This window comes from Macaca nemestrina, chromosome 13, assembly GCF_043159975.1.
Source record: "Macaca nemestrina isolate mMacNem1 chromosome 13, mMacNem.hap1, whole genome shotgun sequence".
In the NCBI taxonomy this organism is placed as follows: domain Eukaryota; kingdom Metazoa; phylum Chordata; class Mammalia; order Primates; family Cercopithecidae; genus Macaca; species Macaca nemestrina.
In genome coordinates, this window is record NC_092137.1 from 68,799,429 (window position 1) to 68,822,114 (window position 22,686).

General features: G+C 35.4%; 1 protein-coding gene across 2 annotated transcripts in view; it reads left to right on the forward strand.

Annotated features, from left to right (window-relative positions):
• Positions 1-22,686, forward strand: part of LOC105465189 (aprataxin and PNKP like factor) — a 94,741-nt gene that overhangs the window by 50,515 nt on the left and 21,540 nt on the right. For both annotated transcript variants that reach the window (XM_011713463.2, XM_011713462.2), the window contains exons 7-8: positions 5,710-6,065; positions 14,612-14,737. In XM_011713463.2, the coding sequence (XP_011711765.2) occupies positions 5,710-6,065; positions 14,612-14,737 (482 nt within the window). The remainder of the gene's footprint in view (positions 1-5,709; positions 6,066-14,611; positions 14,738-22,686) is intronic.

Consider the following 22,686-nt stretch of genomic DNA (forward strand, 5'->3'; position numbering starts at 1 on the left):
CCCAGGACAGAAAGTTCAGGCATGCTTCCTTTCTAGGGAGGGGTAGCTTATGATGACAGTTTTCATGATCCTTTTAGTCCCATGGCTGAGCTCTGTGGATCCCTGTCTCAGTCTCAGGGAAAACCAGAGGAACAGGATTGTTCATGGAAGACTGTGCACCAAAATGACTGAAATGCCAACATCTACCTTAGAGGTCAGTCTTCGAATATATTCTTCTCACTCCTATCCTCTCTCCCAGAGAGAGGAACCACTTCTCACTGGAGCCTGTGTTCCAGCTAGAGAAGTGGGGCCTGGTCACTATACACTCAATTCCTTTGCTTTACTTATGGAGGCAAGCTTAATAAATGAAAACAAAATGTTTTCTGGCTCAGATATATTTGCCATAAAACTTATTAAAACAAAATTTGTTTTGTATAAACTTTGGGCCCTCATATACTGTATTCTCTGAACTCTGAACATGTCACTTGACGTTGCCTTTTTTCAAGAGAAATTATTGTGTTCAGAAGAAAATCTGTAGTATACATGTTTTCCTCTGTTTATCCCAACCCATAAGGTTTGATAATCACAAGAAAAACTTTGAGAAACATCTTAATTGATGGATTATAGAGAGGAGCAGATCCAAGATATTCAAGCTATTTGTGAGGTTTTGATGACATCAAGGGAGTATTACAACCAGGTCTGAGGAATGCCCAAGTTCTGTTTGACCAATTGCTTTTCCTTCCCTTCCTTGTGAGGAAGATTTACCTCTTCTAGCCCAGGAAAAATAAGGCTTAAATTTTCATGATCCTTTATGCAGGGCTCTCTGGTAAAGCTGAGCCAGAGAATGTGACTTAGACTGAAAATCCCAGCAGAGCCTTTCCAAGCCCCACCCTCCATCCCTGCCCAGTTTGAGTCTGAACACTGAACCTTTAGAACAGCTACTCCTAAAGGGATGGCTATAGTGCAGAGCAGGTGAGAGAGAAAACAAGAGGTGAGGCTCACCTATCTAGTCTAATGGCAGGAGGTTGCCAGCTACAAAAAACCAGTAACAGTTTGGCCAGGCCTACATTTAGATCAATGTACTTGGAAAAAATTACATTCTCTTTGGGAAAAGTAGGAGAAGCAATGGAGAGAAGGGACAAAAATCACTTTTGCCCCACTGGACCCTGTTTCTGAGATTCTGATTCATTTGGTGTGTGGAGCCTGTGTATCAGTGGTATCTTAAATAAACTCTCCCAATTTTAGTGTCCCTTCAAAACTGAGAGCTACTGTTGTACCATCATTGAACATCTCAGAGGAAACTGAGGCCCAAGATCACATTTGTTAGTAACCTTGGCTTCAAATGTAGGTGTATTTTCATTTTGGGTATAATGAAGTTTTCTACCATACATATTAGACTATGTAAAGAGTTTTGTGACTCTAGTAACTTCTCTTCATAAGACAGTTGTCAGAAATAGTCTATATTTTTCATCAGTTCTTGTATGTCTTTCTACAACTCCTTCCCAGTTATGTAACTTTCTAATTTAGATGTGAAAATGAGGGTACTTGAATTGATTAACTTTAGCGAAAAGGATGGTTGCCATGGTTTGAGTGTTTTTATCTCCTCTAAAGATTTATGTTGAAACTTAATCCTCAGTGCAACAGTATTGGGAGGTGGGCCTAATGGGAGGTTATTTAGGTTATGAGGGCTCCGTGCTCATGAATGGATAATGCTGCTGTAAAAAGGGCTTGTGAAGCTGGATGCGGTGACATGCACCTGTAGTCCCAACCACTTGGGAGGCTGAAGCAGGAGGATTGCTTAAGCCCGGGAGTTTAAGGCCAGCCTGTGTGACATATGGAGACCTCATCTCTAAAAAAATGGTGGGAGGCTTGGCTTATAGAAATGGGTTTACACTCTTTCACTCTTCTGCCGTATAAGGGCACAGCATTCATCCTCTCATGCCCTTCCACCTTCCCTCATGTAACAATGCAGTAAGGAGGCTCACACCAGATGCTGGTGCCTTGATCTTGAACTTCCCAGACCCCACTACTGTGAGATAAGAAATTTCTGTTCTTTATAAAATTCCCAGTTTGTGATATTCTGTTATCGCAGCTATAAAACAGACTAAGACAATGTATTTCCTTTATAATCTATATTATATTATAATCTAATGAGAACTCTTATAAATGACAGAAGGAAGCCTAACCAAAACGACATAAGTGAAAATAGTATGGTAAAGTGTTTTAGCTGTCTATTGCTGTGAAACAAGCTACCCCAACACTTAGTGACTTAACACAACATGATTATGTCAGTGATTATGATTATATTCTGTCTTATAATTGTGTGGGTTGGCTGGGCTCAGCTGGGCAATTCTTTTATGACATGTTTTTGGTGTCAGCTGGGCTTCATTCAGCTGAGAACTCAGCTGAAGATGAAGCATCTGTGATAGCTTTACTCATGTGAATGGTGCCTCAGCAAAGGTTGGTGGAATGGCTGGGCCCACCTCCGTCACCGTACCGTGAAGTAGCCTAGACTGAGCATCTTCACTTGACAGCTGGGCCCCAAGAAAGTGATGTCAAAGCTGTTAGATCTTTTAAGGCCTAGAACTAGAATTGTTATTTAGCTGAATTCTTTTGGTCAGAGCAAGTTACCAGGTCTCAGATAGATGGCACTGTGAGATGAGGGTGAAGACAGCATTGTGACCAGTTAATAGAGAAGGGTCCTTGAAATGTTTTCAGTCACAGAGGTAATCCCTGCAGCTCACTAGAGGACAGATTGCAAAAGAACAAGATAAAAGACTTGGAGGTAAGGAAAGAAATTGTGGCATTAACACAGTGAAGAAATAGAGAATCTAAGCTAGGGCAGTGACTTTAAGGATGGTAAGAAGTATTGGATTATAAAAGCATTCAGGAATAAAATTGTAGGACTTCTTGCTTGGATCTGGGGAGAGAGGGCAAGAAGAGAATAAAAGACTTCTAAATTTCTGGCTAGCATGAATAGATGAAATATGTTGGCAGAAACTTATGGCAGAAAACACAGAGGCAGAATGTCAGTTTTGACATTTAGAGTTCGAGGAGCATAGAACATTGAGAAAGAAATGTCTAGCTAGTGGTTGAAAATCTGAGTGTGAAGCTCAGGAGTGAAGTTGGGGCTACAGGTTAGGAGTTTTTAGTCTTTAGTACGTCAGTGTTAATGCAATTGAGGCAGGACTTTTAAGGTAATTTATCACCACAGACATTCTTGCCAGGAGCAGTTTGGAAACAGCAATACATTACTTGATTGAAATTGTTCTAGGTGGAAGTTCTTTATCTTGTCCCTTCTAGTACATTAACACTCAGATGGTTGAGGTACAGGGGAAGGGCTTATTTGGGAAGTTAACCGGCTATTTCAATAGCCTTAATAATACATTCCTGCCATCTCCAAACACCCAGGTCACCCTCTACCAGCTCATGCTCTTCTGTCCCTCAGGTTTCTAACATGTATATTTACATTGTAGGGGATTTGGCCACTCTATCATGAGTCGCCAGCTTTCCACATTTAATGCTGCCCATTTTCATCTAATCTAAGAAATAAGCAATGTGGGATGCTTAGGAAATATAGAGCTCTCTGACTTTCTCCTACTTCTTCCAAGTACAGAACACCTTCCATCTTTCCTGTTTGCTCACTCGCCAGTTCAGTGGCTTACTCTAGCTCCTGAGCTTTGTAATTGGCACAGTGCAAATTTATGTCTCAGCAAACTTACAAATTACTGCATGTAATGGATTTTGGGGTCATTTATAAATAATTTAAACCATGAATGTTAAATTCTTGAATGCCAAGGGTGTACTATAAATCAATATTTCATGGAGTTCCATAAAGAGCATTATGATTTCCAGCTTTTGTGCCTCTTAAAATATATTTGATTACCCTGATCCATAGTATTGATATTTGGGACTTTAACATTTCTTTCTCTTTTAGAATAAATTAACATGTTAAACCTACTCCTTGTGAGGATTTAAAAATAAAGCAAACTCTTCTCTAATTCACAGAAGTAGACAGAGTTGAAATATGATACTATGGATTTTATTTCTTATATTTCATTTTCATTGGTTTATTTTTTATTTTTAAATGGCAACATAATAGATGCTTATTGTCAAAAATGGAAGTATCAGGAGCATTTGAAGTAAAGAATGAAAAACCTCCATTTGCCTCGTCCTTCAATCTCATTGCCTTACTAATTTTTTGGTTTGTCTCCTTCTAACTCTTTTCATTTGGATTTACACAAGTGAATGCACATATAGATATATAAGGAACTTTTTAAAAGCTAAATGGCACCACAGTATAGATATTGTTCTTGTTTAGTTAAAAAACATCTTTAGATGTGTCATTATTATTTTAATGTCTGCATAGTGTTTCATAGTAAGAATATAATATAATTTATTTAACCACTTCCCTAGTTGTGCCCCCTTTTTTTTTTTATGTGATAAGATATTGAGTGGGATTGTTTCCTTGTCCCAGAACTGCTGCTAAGGCTCAAAGCTGGGAATAGAAGTACTAATAAAGTATCCCATGTTAAGGAGCCCTCAGCAGTAAGAACTAGCCCTTTCCCTTTATGGTTTATTGAAAGGTATGAAAGCGATTGCCATCCCAACCCCCTAGGCTTGATACAAAGGGAATTGAGAGGCCGAAAGGTTTTAAGGTTAAGGGAAGTGCAGTGTTTATGGTGGAAATTATTTCTTCCTTTTCTGAAATCAAGAGAAGAGGGGCATTCTAAGATAATTACTTGTGGAGCTTGGAAATGCCAGCAGAAACAAGAGATATGTTTTATTGAACACCAGTTAGCCAGTGGATTTGCTGACCTACCCCACTGCCACCTGAACAAGGAAAAAGAAAACTGGGGAAAACTGACCCAGCGGGGACTGCCAAGTAGGGAGGTGGGTTAGGATTGCCCAATTCTCACTCGAGAGTTCCAGTTGCTGGCACAGGCCAGTTGGTCCTGTAGTTGGGGGGTTGAGATTGGGGTGTACCTGTGCAGCCTGGGAGCAAAGAGCATATGTTTTAGATAGACATGACATGAATGTTGCCAGTGAGGGTCAGCCTGTTAAGAACATGATACATTGTTGAACAGTGACTTTTAAGAGATTTTAAAGATTACGTTCAAATGAAAGCGAGTATCTTATATTTTATTTGTATTTTCTGGTTATTTTTCACTGAATGTTTGACATGATTGTAAAGTTTTGATACAACTGTAAATTTATTTTCTTTCTTTCTTTTTTTTTTTTTTTGAGATGGAGTCTTGTTCTTGTTGCCCAGGCTGGAGTGCAATGGCGCAATCTCGGCTCACTGCAACCTCCACCTCTCAGGTTCAACCGATTCTACTGCCTCAGCCTCCCAAATAGCTGGAATTACACACCCACCACCATGCTCAACTAATTTTTTATATTTTTTAGTGAAGACGGGGTTTAACCATGTTGGCCAGGCTGGTCTCAAACTCCTGATCTCAGGTGATCCACCCGCCTCAGCCTCCCAAAGTGTTGGGATTACAGGCACGAGCCCCACGCCTGGCCAAATTCCTTTTCTAGTAACTAAAAATGTTTTAAGTTATTAAACTAAGCACATAGAAAATAGTGGCATTTGATAACTTTAAAATGTGAATCTTGAAGTTTTAAGTTTACATTTTGCATGGGTCTTGTAGTTTTGTGCTATTATGCTCATATCTTTAAAAAAAAAGTTTTCATTTATTTCTGATGTTTTTCATATTTGTTTTACAGGAAATGCCACAATCATTTTCTGCAACCACATTAAGTAACACAGAGATAAATAATATTAAGACTAGTGCACAGAGAAACAAACTTCCAATAGAGGAACTTGGTAAAGTTTCTAAACATAAAATTGCCACTAAAAGAACACCACATAAAGAAGATGAGGCAATGAGCTGTTCTGAAAATTGCTCGAGTGCCCAGGGCGAGTCATTCCAGGATGAGTCTCAAGGGTCTCATTCTGAGTCCAGCTCTAATCCCTCCAGTCCTGAAACTTTGCATGCAAAGGCGACTGATTCAGTTCTACAAGGTTCTGAAGGAAACAAGGTCAAGAGGACATCCTGCATGTATGGGGCAAACTGCTATAGGTAAAATGAAATTACAGTAGCATTTAGTTCCATTATTTTGATAGCATGTAGCTATGTAGATACATGCTACAGTGTGTTAAAAACCTAATAAAACCCACTGGCCTAAAGGTTAGGGACTTTATCGTGTTTCTGCTGTTTGTACTTCATCAGTATATCTTCTAGAAAATCCTTTTAAGGCTTTTAAGATACAGTGGGAGAATTAAATGTTTTATGTATAGACATGCTGACTAATGTGAGGATCTGAATACTGGGAATCCAGACATGAAAACTGAATCCCTCAGATCGAAATACCTGTTATTTAGTGTTTTCTTAAATATTAGAGAGATCGCTTCCTAAACAGTTGTTGTATACAGTATAACTATAATTTTAGGTTGTGTTTAGCTGTCTTATTTATACTTGTGCGTTTTTCTTTATATTTTTCTAATGGTGTGTTGAATCATCATAGTACCCTCTAAAACAACTGAATATAATAATCCTGGATTGATGGGTTGCTCCTATACTTGCTTCATTTATTTACACTGCCCTATATACTCTAATGTCTTATTTTGATAATTCGAATTATAATCTCTTAGTTTTAGACTATACTTTCATCCATAGTGTTTATAGTAACATGTTTATAATTACACAGCCCTATTTCAGAAAGATTTGTTTGCCATTCCAACTTGCCAAACCAAATATCCTAGCAATCCTTTCCAGTAGTTTGTCTTTTGTGTCAAGAAGACACTAGTCAGTGTGTGTACATATAAAACATTCAGTTCCCCCATGTACCTTAAAAGCCTATGGCAGGATTTTCTAGAAGATAGATACCTTTATTGCAATAGTATATTTTAACATATTCTGTTAATTTCACATTCATATTCTCTTTAAAATGTTTTGCCATTTTAGCACTTGAATAACTCATATTTTTAAATTTGAATAGTTCTGATTTATGCTTTTTGAAACAATTTCGTACATATGCAATGGCTTTAGTTTCACATCTGGACCATAATGTAAAAACTTGCAGAATAGAAGTATATAAACCTTCTGTTACCTTGGATTGTATTAATTTGCCAGGGCTGCCATAACAAAATACCAGATTGGGTGCTTAAACAACAGAAATGTATTTTCCCACAGTTCTGGAGGCTGGAAGTCCTAGATTGTAGTGTCAGCAAGTTTGTTTTCTCCTGAGACCTCTTTTCTTGGCTTGCAGACTGCCACTTTCTCACTGTGTCCTCACATAGCCCGTTCTCTGTACACATACCTTCCTGGTTTCATTTCCACATCTTGTAAGGACACCAGTTATATTAGGTTAGGGCCCCACCCTTGTGACCTTTTTTGACCTTAATCATCTTTTTAAAGGCCCTATCTCCAAATTAGTCACACTGGAAATTAGGGCTTCAACATATGAATTTTGGGAGGCGGGGAACAATTCAGTTCATAACAATTTAAAAGAGAAAATTCGTAATGGTCATCTCAATAGAGAAAAGTCATTTGATAAAATTCAACATCCCGTTTATGAAAAAAATTCTTAATTATATAAGAATAGAAAAGACTTCTTCAGTTTAATCAAGAATATCTACAGAAACCAACAGCTAATTTCATACTTAATGGTGAAAGATTAGAGTGTCTCCCATGATGTTGAGAACTAACCAGTATGTCTGCTATCACCACTCTTATTCAACATTGTAGTAGAGATCATAGCCAGTACACTAAGGCAAGAAAAAGAAATAACTAATGTAAAGTGGAAAGGAAAAAATAAAACTGTAATTATTTACAGGTGACATGATTGTATAATTTTGAAAATTCAGAATCTTTTTTTTATTATACTCTTGAGTTCTGGGATACATGTGCAGAACATGCAGGTTTGTTATATAGGTATACACGCATGTGCCATGGTGGTTTTCTGCACCCATCAACCCACCATCTAGATTTTAAGCCCCACATGCATTAGGTATTTCTCCTAATGCTATCCCTCCCCTTGCCCCCACCCCCTGACAGGCACCAGTATGTGATGTTCCCCTCCCTGTGTTCATGTGTTCTCATTGTTCAGCTCCCACTTATGAGTGAAAACATGCAGTGTTTGGTTTCCTGTTTCTGTGTTAGTTTGCTGAGAATGATGGTTTCCAGCTTCATCCATGTCCCTGCAAAGGACATGAACTCATTGTTTTTTATGGCTGCATAGTAGTCCATGGTATATATGTGCCACATTTTCTTTATCCAGTGTATCATTGATGGGCATTTGGGTTGGTTCCAAGTCTTTGCTATTGTGAATAGTGCTGCCATAAACATACATTAGCATGTGTCTTTATAGTAGAATGATATATAATCCTTTGGATATATACCCAGTAATGGAATTGCTGGGTCAAATGATATTTCTGATTCTAGATCCTTGTGGAATTGCCATGCTATCTTGCACAATTGTTGAACTAATTTACATTCCCACCGTCAGTGTGAAAGCATTCCTATTTCTCCACATCTTCTGCAGCATCTGCTGTTTCCTGACTTTTTAATGTTTGCCATTCTAACTGGCGTGAGATGGTGTCTCATTGTGATTTTGATTTGCATTTCTCTAATGACCAGTGATGATGAGCTTTTTTTCATATGTTTCTTGGCCGCATAAATGTCTTCTTTTGAAAAGTATCTGTTCACATCCTTTGCCCACTTTTTGATGGGGTTGTATTTTTTTTTTTCCTGGTAAATTTGTTTAAGTTCCTTGTAGATTCTGGATATAAGCCCTTTGTCAGATCCATAGATTGCAAAAATTTCCTCCCATTCTGTAGGTTGCCTGTTCATTCTGATGATAGTTTCTTTTGCTGTGCAGAAGCTCTTTAGTTTATTTAGATCCCATTTGTCAATTTTGGCTTTTGTTGCCATTGCTTTTGGAATTTAGTCATGAAGTCTTTGCCCATGCCTGTGTCCTGAATGGTATTGCCTAGATTTTCTTCTAGGGTTTTTATGGTTTTAGGTCTTACATTTAAGTCTTTAATCAATCTTGAGTTAATTTTTCTATATGGTATAAAGAAGGGATCCAGTTTCAGTTTTCTGCATATGGCTAACCAGTTTTCCTGACACCATTTATTAAGTAGGGAATCCTTTCCCCATTTCTTGTTTTTGTCAGGTTTGTCAAAGATCAGATGATTGTAGCTGTGTGGCGTTATTACTGAGGCCTCTGTTATGTTTCATTGGTCTATGTATCTGTTTTGGTACCAGTACCATGCTGTTTTGGTTACTGTAGCCTTGTAGTATAGTTTGAAGTCAGGTAGCATGATGCCTCCAGTGTCATTCCTTTTGCTTAGATTCTTGGCTATGCAGGCTGTTTTTTGGTTCCATATGAAATTTAAAGTAGTTTTTTCTAATTCTGTGAAGAAAGTCAATAGTAGCTTGATGGGAATAATTGAATCTATAAATTACTTTGGGTAGTATGGCCATTTTCATGATATTGATTCTTCCTATCCATGAGCATGGAATAAGAGAAGATTCAGAATAATCTTAAGATAATCTGAATTAATAAATGAAGTTAGCATAGTCATTCGATTCAAATGAACATTCAAAAATAAATATATTTCTATATCCTAAAAATAAATATTAGAAAAATTAAAATGGGAACATTTACAATAGTACCAAAACCTTAAACACCTAGAACTAAATCTAACAAAAGATCTGAAAGACATATTTGGTAACATTATGGTGAAATAAATGAGGCTTTAATTAATGGGGAGGAAGGGTATATGAATTGCAATAATCAATATTGTAAAGATATACATTTCCTCAAAATCGCTTTGTAAATTTAAAGCAGTCTTTATCAAAATCCCGGTAGGGTGTGTGTATGTGCATGCGTGTGTATGTGTGTGTATGTGTATAAGTTGACAAGCTGACTTTATAGAGGAATTGCAAAGGACCTAGAATTCTGAATACAATCTTCAAGTGCAATCTTGAAAGACATGACCAGGTAGAAAGCCTTATTATAAAGGTACCATATATAATGCAGTTTAATATTGGTTCAAGGATAAACAGTAATCAGTGCAAAAGATTAAAGAGTTCAAAACCAAACCTATATGTCTGTGTGTATGACAAAGTTACCACTGAAGATCTGTGGGTTAAGCATGAACTTCCAGTGAGTGGTGTTTGGCAATTGGATATTCATATGAAAAGATAATGAATCTTAACTCCTGCCTTACACCTATCACAAAATAAATCTCAGATAGATTTTTGTAAAACATATAAAGTAAAGGTAGCAGAGGATAACATAGAATATATTCATGACATTGGGCAAAGATTTCTTAAGCATGTTATAAAATGAAGTAATCATAATCATGTTATCCAGTTGATCAGCTGGACAAAATTAAAATTAAAATTAAAATTACCCTTTATGTTATATTTAAATATAACATTAGAAGGGTGAAAAGGCAAGGCACAAAGTAGAGGAGGATATTTGTTATACGTATGTCAAATAATTTGTATCCAAAGTAAATAACTAGCAACCAATAAGAAAATGACAACTCAGTTAAGAAAAAAAAATGAGCAAAAGGCACTGCACAAAAGAGGATAGTGAAATGGCCAAAAAGCATACAAGAAAGGTTTAATGCTTGTTAGTCATTTAGGGAAACACATTTTAAAAAATAATACTACAGATCAGTGGTTGTCAAACTTTTAAAAGTGCCAGACAGTAAATATTTTTGGCTTCTTGGGCCATACAGTCTTTGTTGCCACTGCTTAATTATGCTGTCATAGTGTGCAAGCAGCCATAGACAGCACAGGCAGTGAAGATGTTAATACTACTACTCAAGGTAGTATTTAATGCAATCTCTATCAAAATCCTAATGGTATTTTTTTTTTCAGAAATAGAAAAAAATTATTCTAAAATAATGTAGAATCTCAAGGAATCTCAAGTAGCCAAAACAATCTTGAAGATGGTCAAAGTTGGAGGCCTCACACTTTCTGATTTTAAAATGTATTACAAAGCTACAGTAATCCAAACAGTGTGGTACTGGCATAAAGATAGACATACAGATAAATGGAATAGACTAGAGAGCCTATAAATAAATCCTCACATATATGGTTAAATAATTTTTCAACAATAGTCTCAAGACAAATCAAAGAGGAAGGGACAGATTTTTTTTCAACAAAGAGTGCTCAGAAAACTGCATATTCACATGCAAAAGAATGAAGTTGTCTGCTTGCCTTACACCTGTTTTCAAAATATAACTTAAAATGGATCAAACAATCTAAAATATAAAACTGTAAACATCTAAAACTATAAGACTTTTAGAAGAAATTAGGGGAGAAGCTTCATGACATTGGATTTGACAAAGATTTCTTGGATATGACACCAAAGTACAGACAACAAAAGCAAAAATAGACAAATTGGACTTTTTAAAGTTAAAAACTTCTGTACATGAAAGGACAAAATCAACACAGAGTGAAATGACAACTATGGAATGGGATAAAATAGTTGCAAATTATATATCTGATAAGGATTAATGTCTAGAATACATAAAGAACTATAACTAAACAACCAAAAAAAAATTACCCAATTTGAAATTGGGGGAAAGAACTTAAATAGATATTTCTCTAAAGATAATATACAAATGACCAACAAGCATATTAAAAAATGCTCAGCATCACTAAACATTAGGGAAATGCAGACCATAACCACATTGAGATATCACCTCACACCTATTAGGGTGGCTACTTTCAAAAACAAAATGAAACACAAGTAACAATTGTTGGTGTAGATGTGGAAAAATTGGAATCTTTGTGCATTGTTGGTGGGAATGTAAATTGGTGTAGCCCCTGTGGGAAACAGTATGGTAGTTCCTCAAAAAATTAAAAATAGAATTAATATATGATGTAGCAGTTCCACTTTGGGGTCTGTATCCATAAGAATTGAAAGCAGAATCTCAAAGAGTTCATAGCAGCACTATGTTCACAATACCCAGGAGGTAGAAGGAACCCACAGGTCCATCAATTATTGAAGGAATAAAGAAAATTTGGTATATACATACAATGGAATATTATTCAGCCTTAAAAGGAAGGGAAATTCTGACACATGCTCCTATGTGTATGAACCTTGAGGACATGATGCTAAGTGAAGTAAACCAGTCACAAAAAGATAAATACTTCATAATTCTACTTGTAGCAGGTATCTAGAGTAGTTAGATTCATAAAAACAGAAATTAGAATGGCAGTTACCAGTGGCTGTGGGGAGAAGCAGAAATCAGAATGGTGGATTCCAGGGGAGGAGAGCAGGAGCTGGGAAGTTGTTATTTAATGGGTATAGAGTTTTCAGTTTTGCAAGATGAAAACATTCTAGGGATTGGTTGCACAACAGTGTGAATATACTTAACATTACTGAACTGTGCTCATAGAAATTGTTAAGATGGTAAATTTTATGTTACATATATATTCTTAGCACAGTTTAAAAAAAACAGTGGGCCAGATTTGGCCTGCTGTTCATAGTTTGCCGATCTCTGCTATAAATACTGCCACAAGAAAAAAAACCAAAAAACAAAAAACGTAACAGTGCTAAATGTTGGTGAGGTTGTTGAAAAACTGGAACTCTAATAACCTTCTACTGGGAGTGAAAATTAATACAGTCATTTTGGCAATTTGGCAGTATTTATCAAACCTGAGCATATGTGTACCCTGTGACCATTCTTAACTATATCCCCAGGAAAATGCATATAGATGTGCATCAAAAGGCTTATACTAGAATGCTCTTTGCAGTATTATTTATAGAAGTCAATACCTGAAATGAACCCAAAAATTTATCGGTAGTAAAATGGATAAATTATAATACCATCATCAAATGGGTGATGCTATTACTGCATGGTATTGAAAACGTACTTACTGCTACATGTAACAACATGAATTAATCATATAAACATAAAAGGGCTGGTTCAAAGAAGTATATACTAGTATATATTTTCATTTAAGTTCAAAGACAGACAATACTGATCTGTTGTTTTATAATATCACTTCTTAAAGTATGATCCAGAGATCCCTGGATGTCCCCAGAACACGTTTAAGAAATCTGTTAGGTCAATTGTATTTTATTTATTTATTTATTTATTTTTGAGATGGAGTCTTGCTCTGTCACCCAGGCTGGAGTGCAGTGGCACAATCCTGGCTCGCTGCAACCTTTGCCTCCTGGGTTCAAGCAGTTCTCCTGCCTAAGCCTCCTGAGTAGCTGGGACTACAGACGTGCGCCACCAAGCACGGCTAGTTGTATTTTTAGTAGAGATGGGGTTTCACCATGCTGGGCAGGTTGGTCTTGAACTACTGACTTCAAGTGATCTGCCCGCCTCAGCCTCCCAAAGTGCTAGGATTACAGGTGTGAGCCACCACACCCAACCCGAAAGTATTTTCATAATAATATTGTGACTTTTTGTGAATGCCTTTTTTTACTGTCATTCACTCTCTCACATGTGTACAGTGGAGTTTCCCAGAGGCCACACGTTATGTGTTGTTGTTAATGATTGAATGCAGAAGCAGGCATGAGAAGCCAAATGCCTTCTCTAAAGTAGAGATTAAAGAAATTTCCATAGTATAAAACAAGAATTTTTTCTTGGAAGTTAATAATTATTTATGTTAAGACATGTTATGATAGTATGTAAAGGGTTTATTATTGTTCTATTTAAGTCAATAAATGCACTTTTTCAAGTTCTCATTTATAATTTCTAATAGGGTAAATATCCTATATAAACAAAAGCTCTCTGGAGTTTTAATCTTTTTTTTTTTTATAAAGGAGTCTTGAGACCGAAAAGTTTGAAACACACTTTTAGAAGTTAGGATAGTTACCTTTGGGTACTAAAATGGATTTAGTGATTGGAAGAGGGCACATGGGACCTTTCTAGGATGTTGGAAATGTTCTTTTTTTTTTTTTTTTTTTGAGATGGAGTCTTGTTCTGTCACCCAGGCTGGGGTGCAGTGGCCGGATCTCAGCTCACTGGAAGCTCCACCTCCCGGGTTTACACCATTGTCCTGCCTCAGCCTCCCGTGTAGCTGGGACTACAGGCACCCGCCACCATGCCCGGCTAGTTTTTTGTATTTTTTTTTTTAGTAGAGACGGGGTTTCACCGTGTTAGCCAGGATGGTCTCGATCTCCTGACCTCATGATCCGCCCATCTCGGCCTCCCAAAGTGCTGGGATTACAGGCTTGAGCCACCGCCCCCGGCCAATGTTCTGTTTTTTATCTTAGCAGAGGGAACAATATATGTGTTCATTTTATTAAAAGTTTTGAAAAGCTATATATGTTTATGATATTTATGTTATATGCTTACATACATATGTGTCTCATATATAGTACTGTTTGCAAGTTGTCTATTGATACTCATGGCTTATCACATGACACCAGAAATGTATTATGTTACTGTGAGAGTCCTGTACTGAGTTGATGTCATCAACTTTATGTCATCAATTTAGCATGTTGATGTAATCTGTGCTTCTGTCATCAATGTAGCATGTTGGTTTATGTTCAGGAATAGTCAGATGTGGATTGCTATATCCACTAAAAATCTAGAACATACTATTTATTTTTTCTGACAGTATATTTGTCACCCTCCTAGGAAGAATCCTGTTCATTTTCAACATTTTAGCCATCCTGGTGATAGTGATTATGGAGGTGTACAAATCGTGGACCAAGATGAGACTGATGACCGGCCTGAATGTCCCTATGGACCATCCTGTTATAGGTATAGAAACTGAAATGTTTGACTGTACTCCTTTTCTCTCTTATCTCTGTTACTTATCTAGGAGAAACTGACTTGTTATCTCAAGTTACTTTATCTCTTATCTCTGTTACTTATCTAGGAGAAGCAGCTTGTTATCTCAAGCCTTTTAATTTTCATTTTTAAACTTCTGTAGATTACAGGTTTTCATGTTGGTAATAGGTAGGATTATATTTCTTTTAGCTAATTCTAAATTACTGAAGTTACACATCTATGACTGCCTGAAATTTTTCCTTATTTCCAACTTTCTAAAATGCAAATTAGATCACTTAAAAGCTGTTGATGGTACCCCAACATACACTTAATTCACTCTATATGTCCTAGGTATGACATATACATCCATTTGGGATGTTATCTCTGCATCCCTCTGCTTCCTCAACTTTTACTGCTCAACTGTTCTTGCCAACACAGAAAGTCCAATCCTAAAAGAAGAGTAAGAATACTTCTCTCAGTTTTCATGGCATCTTGTCCTTGTCTGTATCATACACAGAGTAGTATTTATCTCATGAGATTATGTTTGTTTCTTTATTAGAACATCTCTTCCTACAGGCAGCAAGTATCTTGACAGCAAGGACTCTCATCTTTGTATCTTGCAACTTTGCTTAATAAATGAATGAACTTGAAATGAAACAAACTACCAAAGAAAGAAGTAGTGATTTCAGCTTTAGAGCGCTTTAATTCCAGACAGCCATCTTTCTTAGATAATTTTAAATACAGATTGCTGAACCTACTGGGCTATTTGAAGTTGTTTCTATTTCTATGATTGTGGTTTTCAATGAGAAGGCAAAGTAAGTTTCTGGGACAAGACAAAATGGCTTATACATTTTTTGAAAGGTAAGTGTTCATTATGATCACCTTTACCAATAAACTTGACAGTTTTTGGAGAAATTAACAAATTCCTAGAAAGATACAACTTTAAGAAACATATACAAGAAAAAAATCAAAAATTGAGTTAATATAAGAGAAATTGAATACACAATTTAAAGCTTTCCACCAAAGAAATGATAGATCTGTTTGGTTTTAGTGGCAAGTTCTAACAAACATTTAAAGAAGAAACACTTCATTTTTACACAAACTACTCCAGAGAAAGTAAAAGAGGGTGTATTTCCCAATTCATGATGTGAGACCAGCACAAGCTTGATACCAAAACCCAGCAAGAATAATACAAGAATGAAAAAGTATAGGATAAGCTTACTTTTGAACATAGTTTTAAATATCCTGAGGAGGGGAAATGTTATGAGAATCAAGTGATAAATAAAAAGGAAAATATAATATGACCAAATGGGGTCTATCTAAGGAATGCATGTTTTAATATTAAAAAATAAATTCATTTACCATATCATCAGAATAAGTAGAAAAGCCATCTCCATAGATGACTAGAAAGAAAAAACCTGACAAACCAAAATCAGCATTCATTTATGAAAAAAACTGGTTATAAAGTAAGAATGGAAGGGAATTTCTTTAATTTCAAAAAGAATATCTACAAAAAGTGTATAGCAAATATTATACTTAAAGTAAAATATTTAAAATTTCCTTTTTGAAATCAGAAATGAGACAAGAATGCCTGTTATTACCACTTTGGTTCATCATTATGTGGAGATTCAAGACAGTATACTAAGATAAGAAAAGGAAAATGGATAAGGATTGCAAAGGAAGAAATAAAACTTTGTATTAACAGATGGTATTATTGTATATGCAGTAAATACAAGGTGGCCCACTGATGAGTTATAAATTTAAAAAGTGCTTAGGATGGTTATTGGATACAAAAATCAATATACAAAACCAACTGTATTTCTATATTCCAACATTAACCAGTAAGAAAATAAAAATTTTTAAAGATTGTAACATCAAAAATAAAGAGTCCTTAGGAATAAATATAAAGGTGTAGAAACCTCTATGAAGAAAACTGTAAAACTTTAAATGTAAAATGAGAAAATATTTTTCAGAAAGACCTAAATAATTATGAAGATCAAATTGTTCATGATTGAATTATTCGATAGTGTCAAAATACCAGTTTTCCTCAAATGGATTTATATACAAACTGATTCAAAATCATATTAGCTTTTATAAAGAAATTTATAATGTGATTCTAAAATGTATATGGATTACAAAGGATAACAATAGTCATGACAGTCGTACATAATGAAGAATAGGTGGCAGGATGTGTTATACTTTGTAGTTACTAAAGCAGTGTGGTATGGGCACAAAGATAAAGTAACATGACCAGAACAGAATGGTACTTCAAAATAGACTTATACATGTAAGGTGACATATTTATGAAAGGGGACATTGCAGGTATTAAGAAAAATGAATTTTTTCAATTAATTATAAGGGGATAAGTAGATATTCATCTAAAGAAAAAATAAAATTTGACCCTTATGTAACACCGTAGTCAAAAACTGAATTTCAGATGACTCATAGTACTAAATGTAAAAAACAAAGTAATATAGCTTTAAAAATAAATATAAGGGCATTGTTTCATGATCTCAGAGCAGGGATTATTTTCTAAAACAAGAAACAAAAAATAATTCAAATGGAAAACATTTAATTATTTGACTACATTAAAAGTAAGGTGTTTTTAATCCATCGGTACACAACATTAAGAGAATAGAAAAGTGCAGAGTAAGAAAAAATACATTTACAACCCACATAATTGACAGTAGCATCTATCTAGCACACGTGAAAAAATATTTTAAGTTGCAATTGCTTTTTGCTTAGTTACATACATAGCCTTTTTGCCCAAAAGGAAATCCAAATATTAAAAACATATGAAAAAGTTCTCAGTGTCATTAGTAATCAGGGAAATTACACACACGTGCACACACACATAAACCTACAACCTTGAAGTAACTGTTTTCTCCTATTTATTCATTCAACAAATTCTTTTCCAAAGAATCATCAAATGCCAAGTGTTGATGAAACAGTGTTGAGATGTACTTGTAGAACAAACATACTTGTATATATTTATTTATATTTTTGGAACAAAGCCACCTTTCATAACTCATGTCGTATATAATAATTCATGGCACTGTGGTGATAAGCCTTTTCATTTGTTAAAAAAAACTTTCGTAACGGAGAATTTTATCCATAAACACCAGTGGAGAGAATGTAGAATGAGTTCTAGTGAAATCCACCACCTAGTTTGTGCAGTTATCAACTCATGACCAATATTGTTTCATCAACCACCAAACCACTTGCTACCCCATCCCTGTATTATTTTTGAAGCAAATACCTAACCTCATATCTTTTCATCCCATTTTATCTATGAGTATCTTAGGGTGTATCTCTAAAAATACATTATAAAAACCTACCACAACACTGTTATTAAATAAATCTTTAATATTATTCAGTATCCTGTCAAGTATCTACATTTCCCTATAGTGTCTTTTTCTTTCTTTCTTTTTTTTTTTTTTTACAGTTTATCTGAATCAGGATCTGCTTAAGTTCTATATGGCAAAAGATGGCCATGTCTCTTAATTTATTTAATCAATAGTTTTCGTGTTTTTCCTCACTATATATTTGTTGAAAAAAGATAATCATTTGTTCTGAAGAGGATTCCATCATTTGCATTTTGTTGATTGTATTTTCAGGATGTCATTAATCACATTCTCCTGTATTTCCTAATAATTTATAGTTTGAACTAGAGGGTTCATCAGCTATCAGTTCTAAAAATTGTGAAAGTTGCCTGGTCCTTTGAATATTATTTCCCTCTTAGTTTCTAAAATGTTTTTACCTGAAAGTCTACTTTGATATTTATTAATGTTTGAGAATTGCTGTAATATCTATTATAATTATCATTATTGATTTATAATTTAATTCCATGTGGTTATATGGCAAACACTTTGGAAATTAAATCTTTGGAAATTTATTGAGATTTGTTTTGGCCCAGCATATGGGTGACTTTTATTGAACATATGGTGTGCACTTACATGTGTATTCTCTAGTTGCTGGAATGGAAGTAAGGTTTTATAAATGTCAATTTGTTAAAATGGTTATAGTGTTTTCAGATTTTTTAATATATTTGCTAGTTGATTTTTTTTCCCGTGGTTGTTCTGCTAGTTACTGAGAAAGGAATATTAAAACCTTCACTATGATTGTAGGTTTGTCTATTTCTCTGCTTAATTCTGTCTGTTTTTCTTAGTACTCCAGCTGTAAATTTGTCCTCAGTGAAAAAGCCATAAAAGTGGGAAATTTACTCAGAGCTGTATCTTTCTTCCACATGTTGACTCTCCAGTTTCTGCTTGCTTTTGGTAGCTATCCACTGCCTTCCGATTATTGTTTTTAATATTTTTTCCAGAGTGTAATTGTTACCTGTCAGAGTGTTGGTCCAATACAATCTACTCTGTCATTATTGAAAGTGGAATTCTTGTTTTGTCTAATATAATATAACTACCCAAAGTTATGTGGTTAGTGTTTGTGTAATGTCTTTTTTAATCCTTTTAGTTTCAACTTGTGTTCTTATATTTAAAACATGTCTTTTATAAAGAGCATATAGTTGGTTCACTGGTGTTTATTTTTAATCGAGTCTAATAGTCTCTGCCTTTTAGGTGGAGTATAGAGTCCATTTACATTTTCTTTTTTTTGAGATGGAGTTTTACTCTGTTGTCTTGGCTGGAGTGCATTGGCACAGTCTTGGCTCTCTGCAATCTCTGCCTTCCAGATTCAGGCAATTCTCCTGCCTTAGCCTCCCGAGTAACTGGGATTATAGGCACTCACCACCACGCCCGGCTAATTTTTGTATATTTAGTAGACATGGGATTTCACTGTGTTGGCCAGGCTGGTCTCGAACTTCTGATCTCAAGTGATCTGCCCACCTCAGCCTCCCAAAGTGCTGGAATTACATGTGTGAGCCACCACACCAACCCCATTTACATTTAATACTGTTAGTGATATATTTTAATTTTTACTTTTTTGTATTTGTTTTCTATTTATCCTACATATTCTTTGTTTTTTATTCTCCTCTTTTTGACTTATTTTGGATTAAGTGTTTTTCATTCTATTTTTTTCTCCTCTGTTAACTTTTCAGTAGCCACACTTTATTTCCATAGGCATCTGTGACTTATTACAATCTACCTTACTGTTGGTGCTTTTACCATTTCCCAAACCGTGCAGGAACCTTACATCACTTTAATTTCATTTACTTCCTCTTTTGTCTTTTTAAATCATTGTTATCATGTAGTTATACCTTTGTGTATTAACTCACAAGACTTTGTAATTATTGTTTTAAAATTGTTTTAAGCATCAACATTCCCCTTATTTACATATTTATTATTTTGAGTGCCCTTTATTTCTTCCTAAACATTTATCCTTTCATCTGGGATCCTTTTCTTTTAATTTTAAAAACTTCTTTGGGTTTTTTTTTTTTTTTTTTTAAATTTTTGAGATGGAGTCTTGCTCTGTGCCCAGGCTGGAGTGCAGTAGCGTGATCTCTGCTCTCTGCAAGCTCCGCCTCCCAGGTTCATGCCATTCTCCTACCTCAGCCTCCTGAGTAGCTGGGACTACAGGCGCCTGCCACCACACCTGGCTAATTTTTTGTATTTTTAATAGAGACAGGGTTTCACTGTGTTAGTCAGGATGGTCTTGATCTCCTGACCTCGTGATCCACCCACCTCAGCCTCCCAAAGTGGGTTTTTCTTATAGCAAAGATCTACTAAAAAGAAATTCTTTACATTTTTGTGTGTCTGAAAGTGTTCTTATTTTAAATTTTTAAAGGCTCTTTTCACTAGGTATGTAATTCTAGCTTAGCATACTTTTTCTTTTATCATTTGTGTCATGCCATGGACTCTTGCATCCATAGTTTCTCTTGAAACTCAGTTGTCTATCTTATTATTGCCATTATATTTTTAAATCAATGTGCCTCTTCTTTCACCACTCTTAAGATTTTTATCTTTGCCTTTAGATTTTAACAGTTTAACTAACATGTGCCTAGGTATATTTTTCTTTGTATTCATCCTATTTGGGGGTTCACTGAGCTTTTTTGCAAGTTAATGCCTTTTATTAGTTTGAGGAGACTGCTTGGCTATTATCTCATCAGATATTGTGTCTATTTTATCTTTTCTCTCTTTCTTGTACTCCAATTAAACATATATTAAACCCTTTGACCATGTCCCACATATTTCTTCTAGTCTGCTGTTAAACCCATTCATGGAGTTCCTAGTTTCAGATACTGTATGTTCCAGTTCTAGGATATTTATTTAATTCTTCTTCCTCTTCCTCTTCCTCTCCCTCTCCCTCTCCCTCTCCCTCTCCTTCTCCTTCTTCTCCTTCTTCTCCTTCTTCTCCTTCTTCTTCTTCTTCTTCTTCGCCAGTTCTAATTTTGGTGAAACTATCCATCTTTTAATTCATTTTCCCCAATTTTCTACTCTTTTTTTAAAAAACATATTAATCTTAGTCGTTTTAAAGTTCTTATTTGTGAACCAACATTTCTGGTTCTGCTTTTTTTTTTTTTTTCCCTTGATTGTTGGGTCATATTTTTCTGCCTCTTTGTGTCTAGCAACCCTTTATTGCAATTCTAACATTTTTTAATAAAAAGAACTATAGGTACCCTAGATGTTATCTTCCATTAGTAAGGATACCACCTCTACTTGGCAGGTAGGGGCTAGTCATCTCTGTCCAGTCGGAAATTTAGACAGATAGTAGCTAGTTTGGAGTTTTATTAAAACTCAGTACACTTTTGTTTTACTTCTGCTTGTTTGGCAGGGCTTTCCCAACTTTCATGTGACAAGCAAGTCTCTGTATCCTTAGCTATAAAACTTTACCTGATTTCAAACTATACTCTAAGGCCATAGTCACCAAAACAGCATGGTACTGGCATAAAGATAGGCACATAGACCAATGGAACAGAATAAAGAACCCAGAAATAAACCCCTATTACTTACAGCCAACTGATCTTCGATAAAGCAAACAAAAACATGAAGTGTGGAAAGGATACCCTATTCAACAAATGGTGCAGGAATAATTGGCAAGCCACATGTAGGAAAATGAAACTGGATCCTCATCTCTCACATTATACAAAAATCAACTCAAGGTGGATCAAGGACTTAAATCTAAGACCTGAAACTATACAAATTATAGAAGATAACATTGGAAAACCCCTTCTAGACATTGGCCTAGGCAAGGATTTCATGACCAAGAACCTAAAAGCAAGCACAATAAAAACAAAGATAAATAGCTGGGACTTAATTAAACTAAAGAGCTTTTACACAGCAAAAGCAACAGTCTGCAGAGTAAACAGACAACCCACAGAGTGGCAGAAAATCTTCACAATTTGTACATGTGACAAAGGACTAATATCCAGAATCTACAATGAACTCAAACAGATTAGCAAGAAAAAACAAACAATCCTATCAAAAAGTAGGCTAAGGACATGAATAGACAATTATCAAAAGAGGATATATAAATGGCCAACAAACATATGAAAAAAATGCTCAATATCACTAATGATTAGGGAAATGCTAATCAAAATGCTAGTGATCAGGGAAATGCTAATCAAAACCACAATGCAATACCACCTTACTCCTGCAAGAATGGCCATAATGAAAAAATGAAAAAATAATAGATGTTGGTGTGGATGTGGTGAAGAGAGAACACTTCTACACTGCTGGTAGGAATGTAAACTAGTACAACCACTATGGAAAACAGTGTGGAGATTCCTTAAACAACTAAAATTAGAACTATCATTTGATCCAGCAATCCCACTACTGGGTATCTACCCAGAGGAAATGAAGTCATCATATGAAAAAGATACTTGCACATGCATGTTTATAGCAGCACAATTTGCAATGGCAAAAATGTGGAACCAACCCAAATGCCCATCAATAAATGAGTGGAAAAAGAAACTGTGAGATATATCTGTATATATGTGTGTGTGTGTGTGTGTGTGTGTGTGTGTGTGTGTGTGTGTGTGTATGATG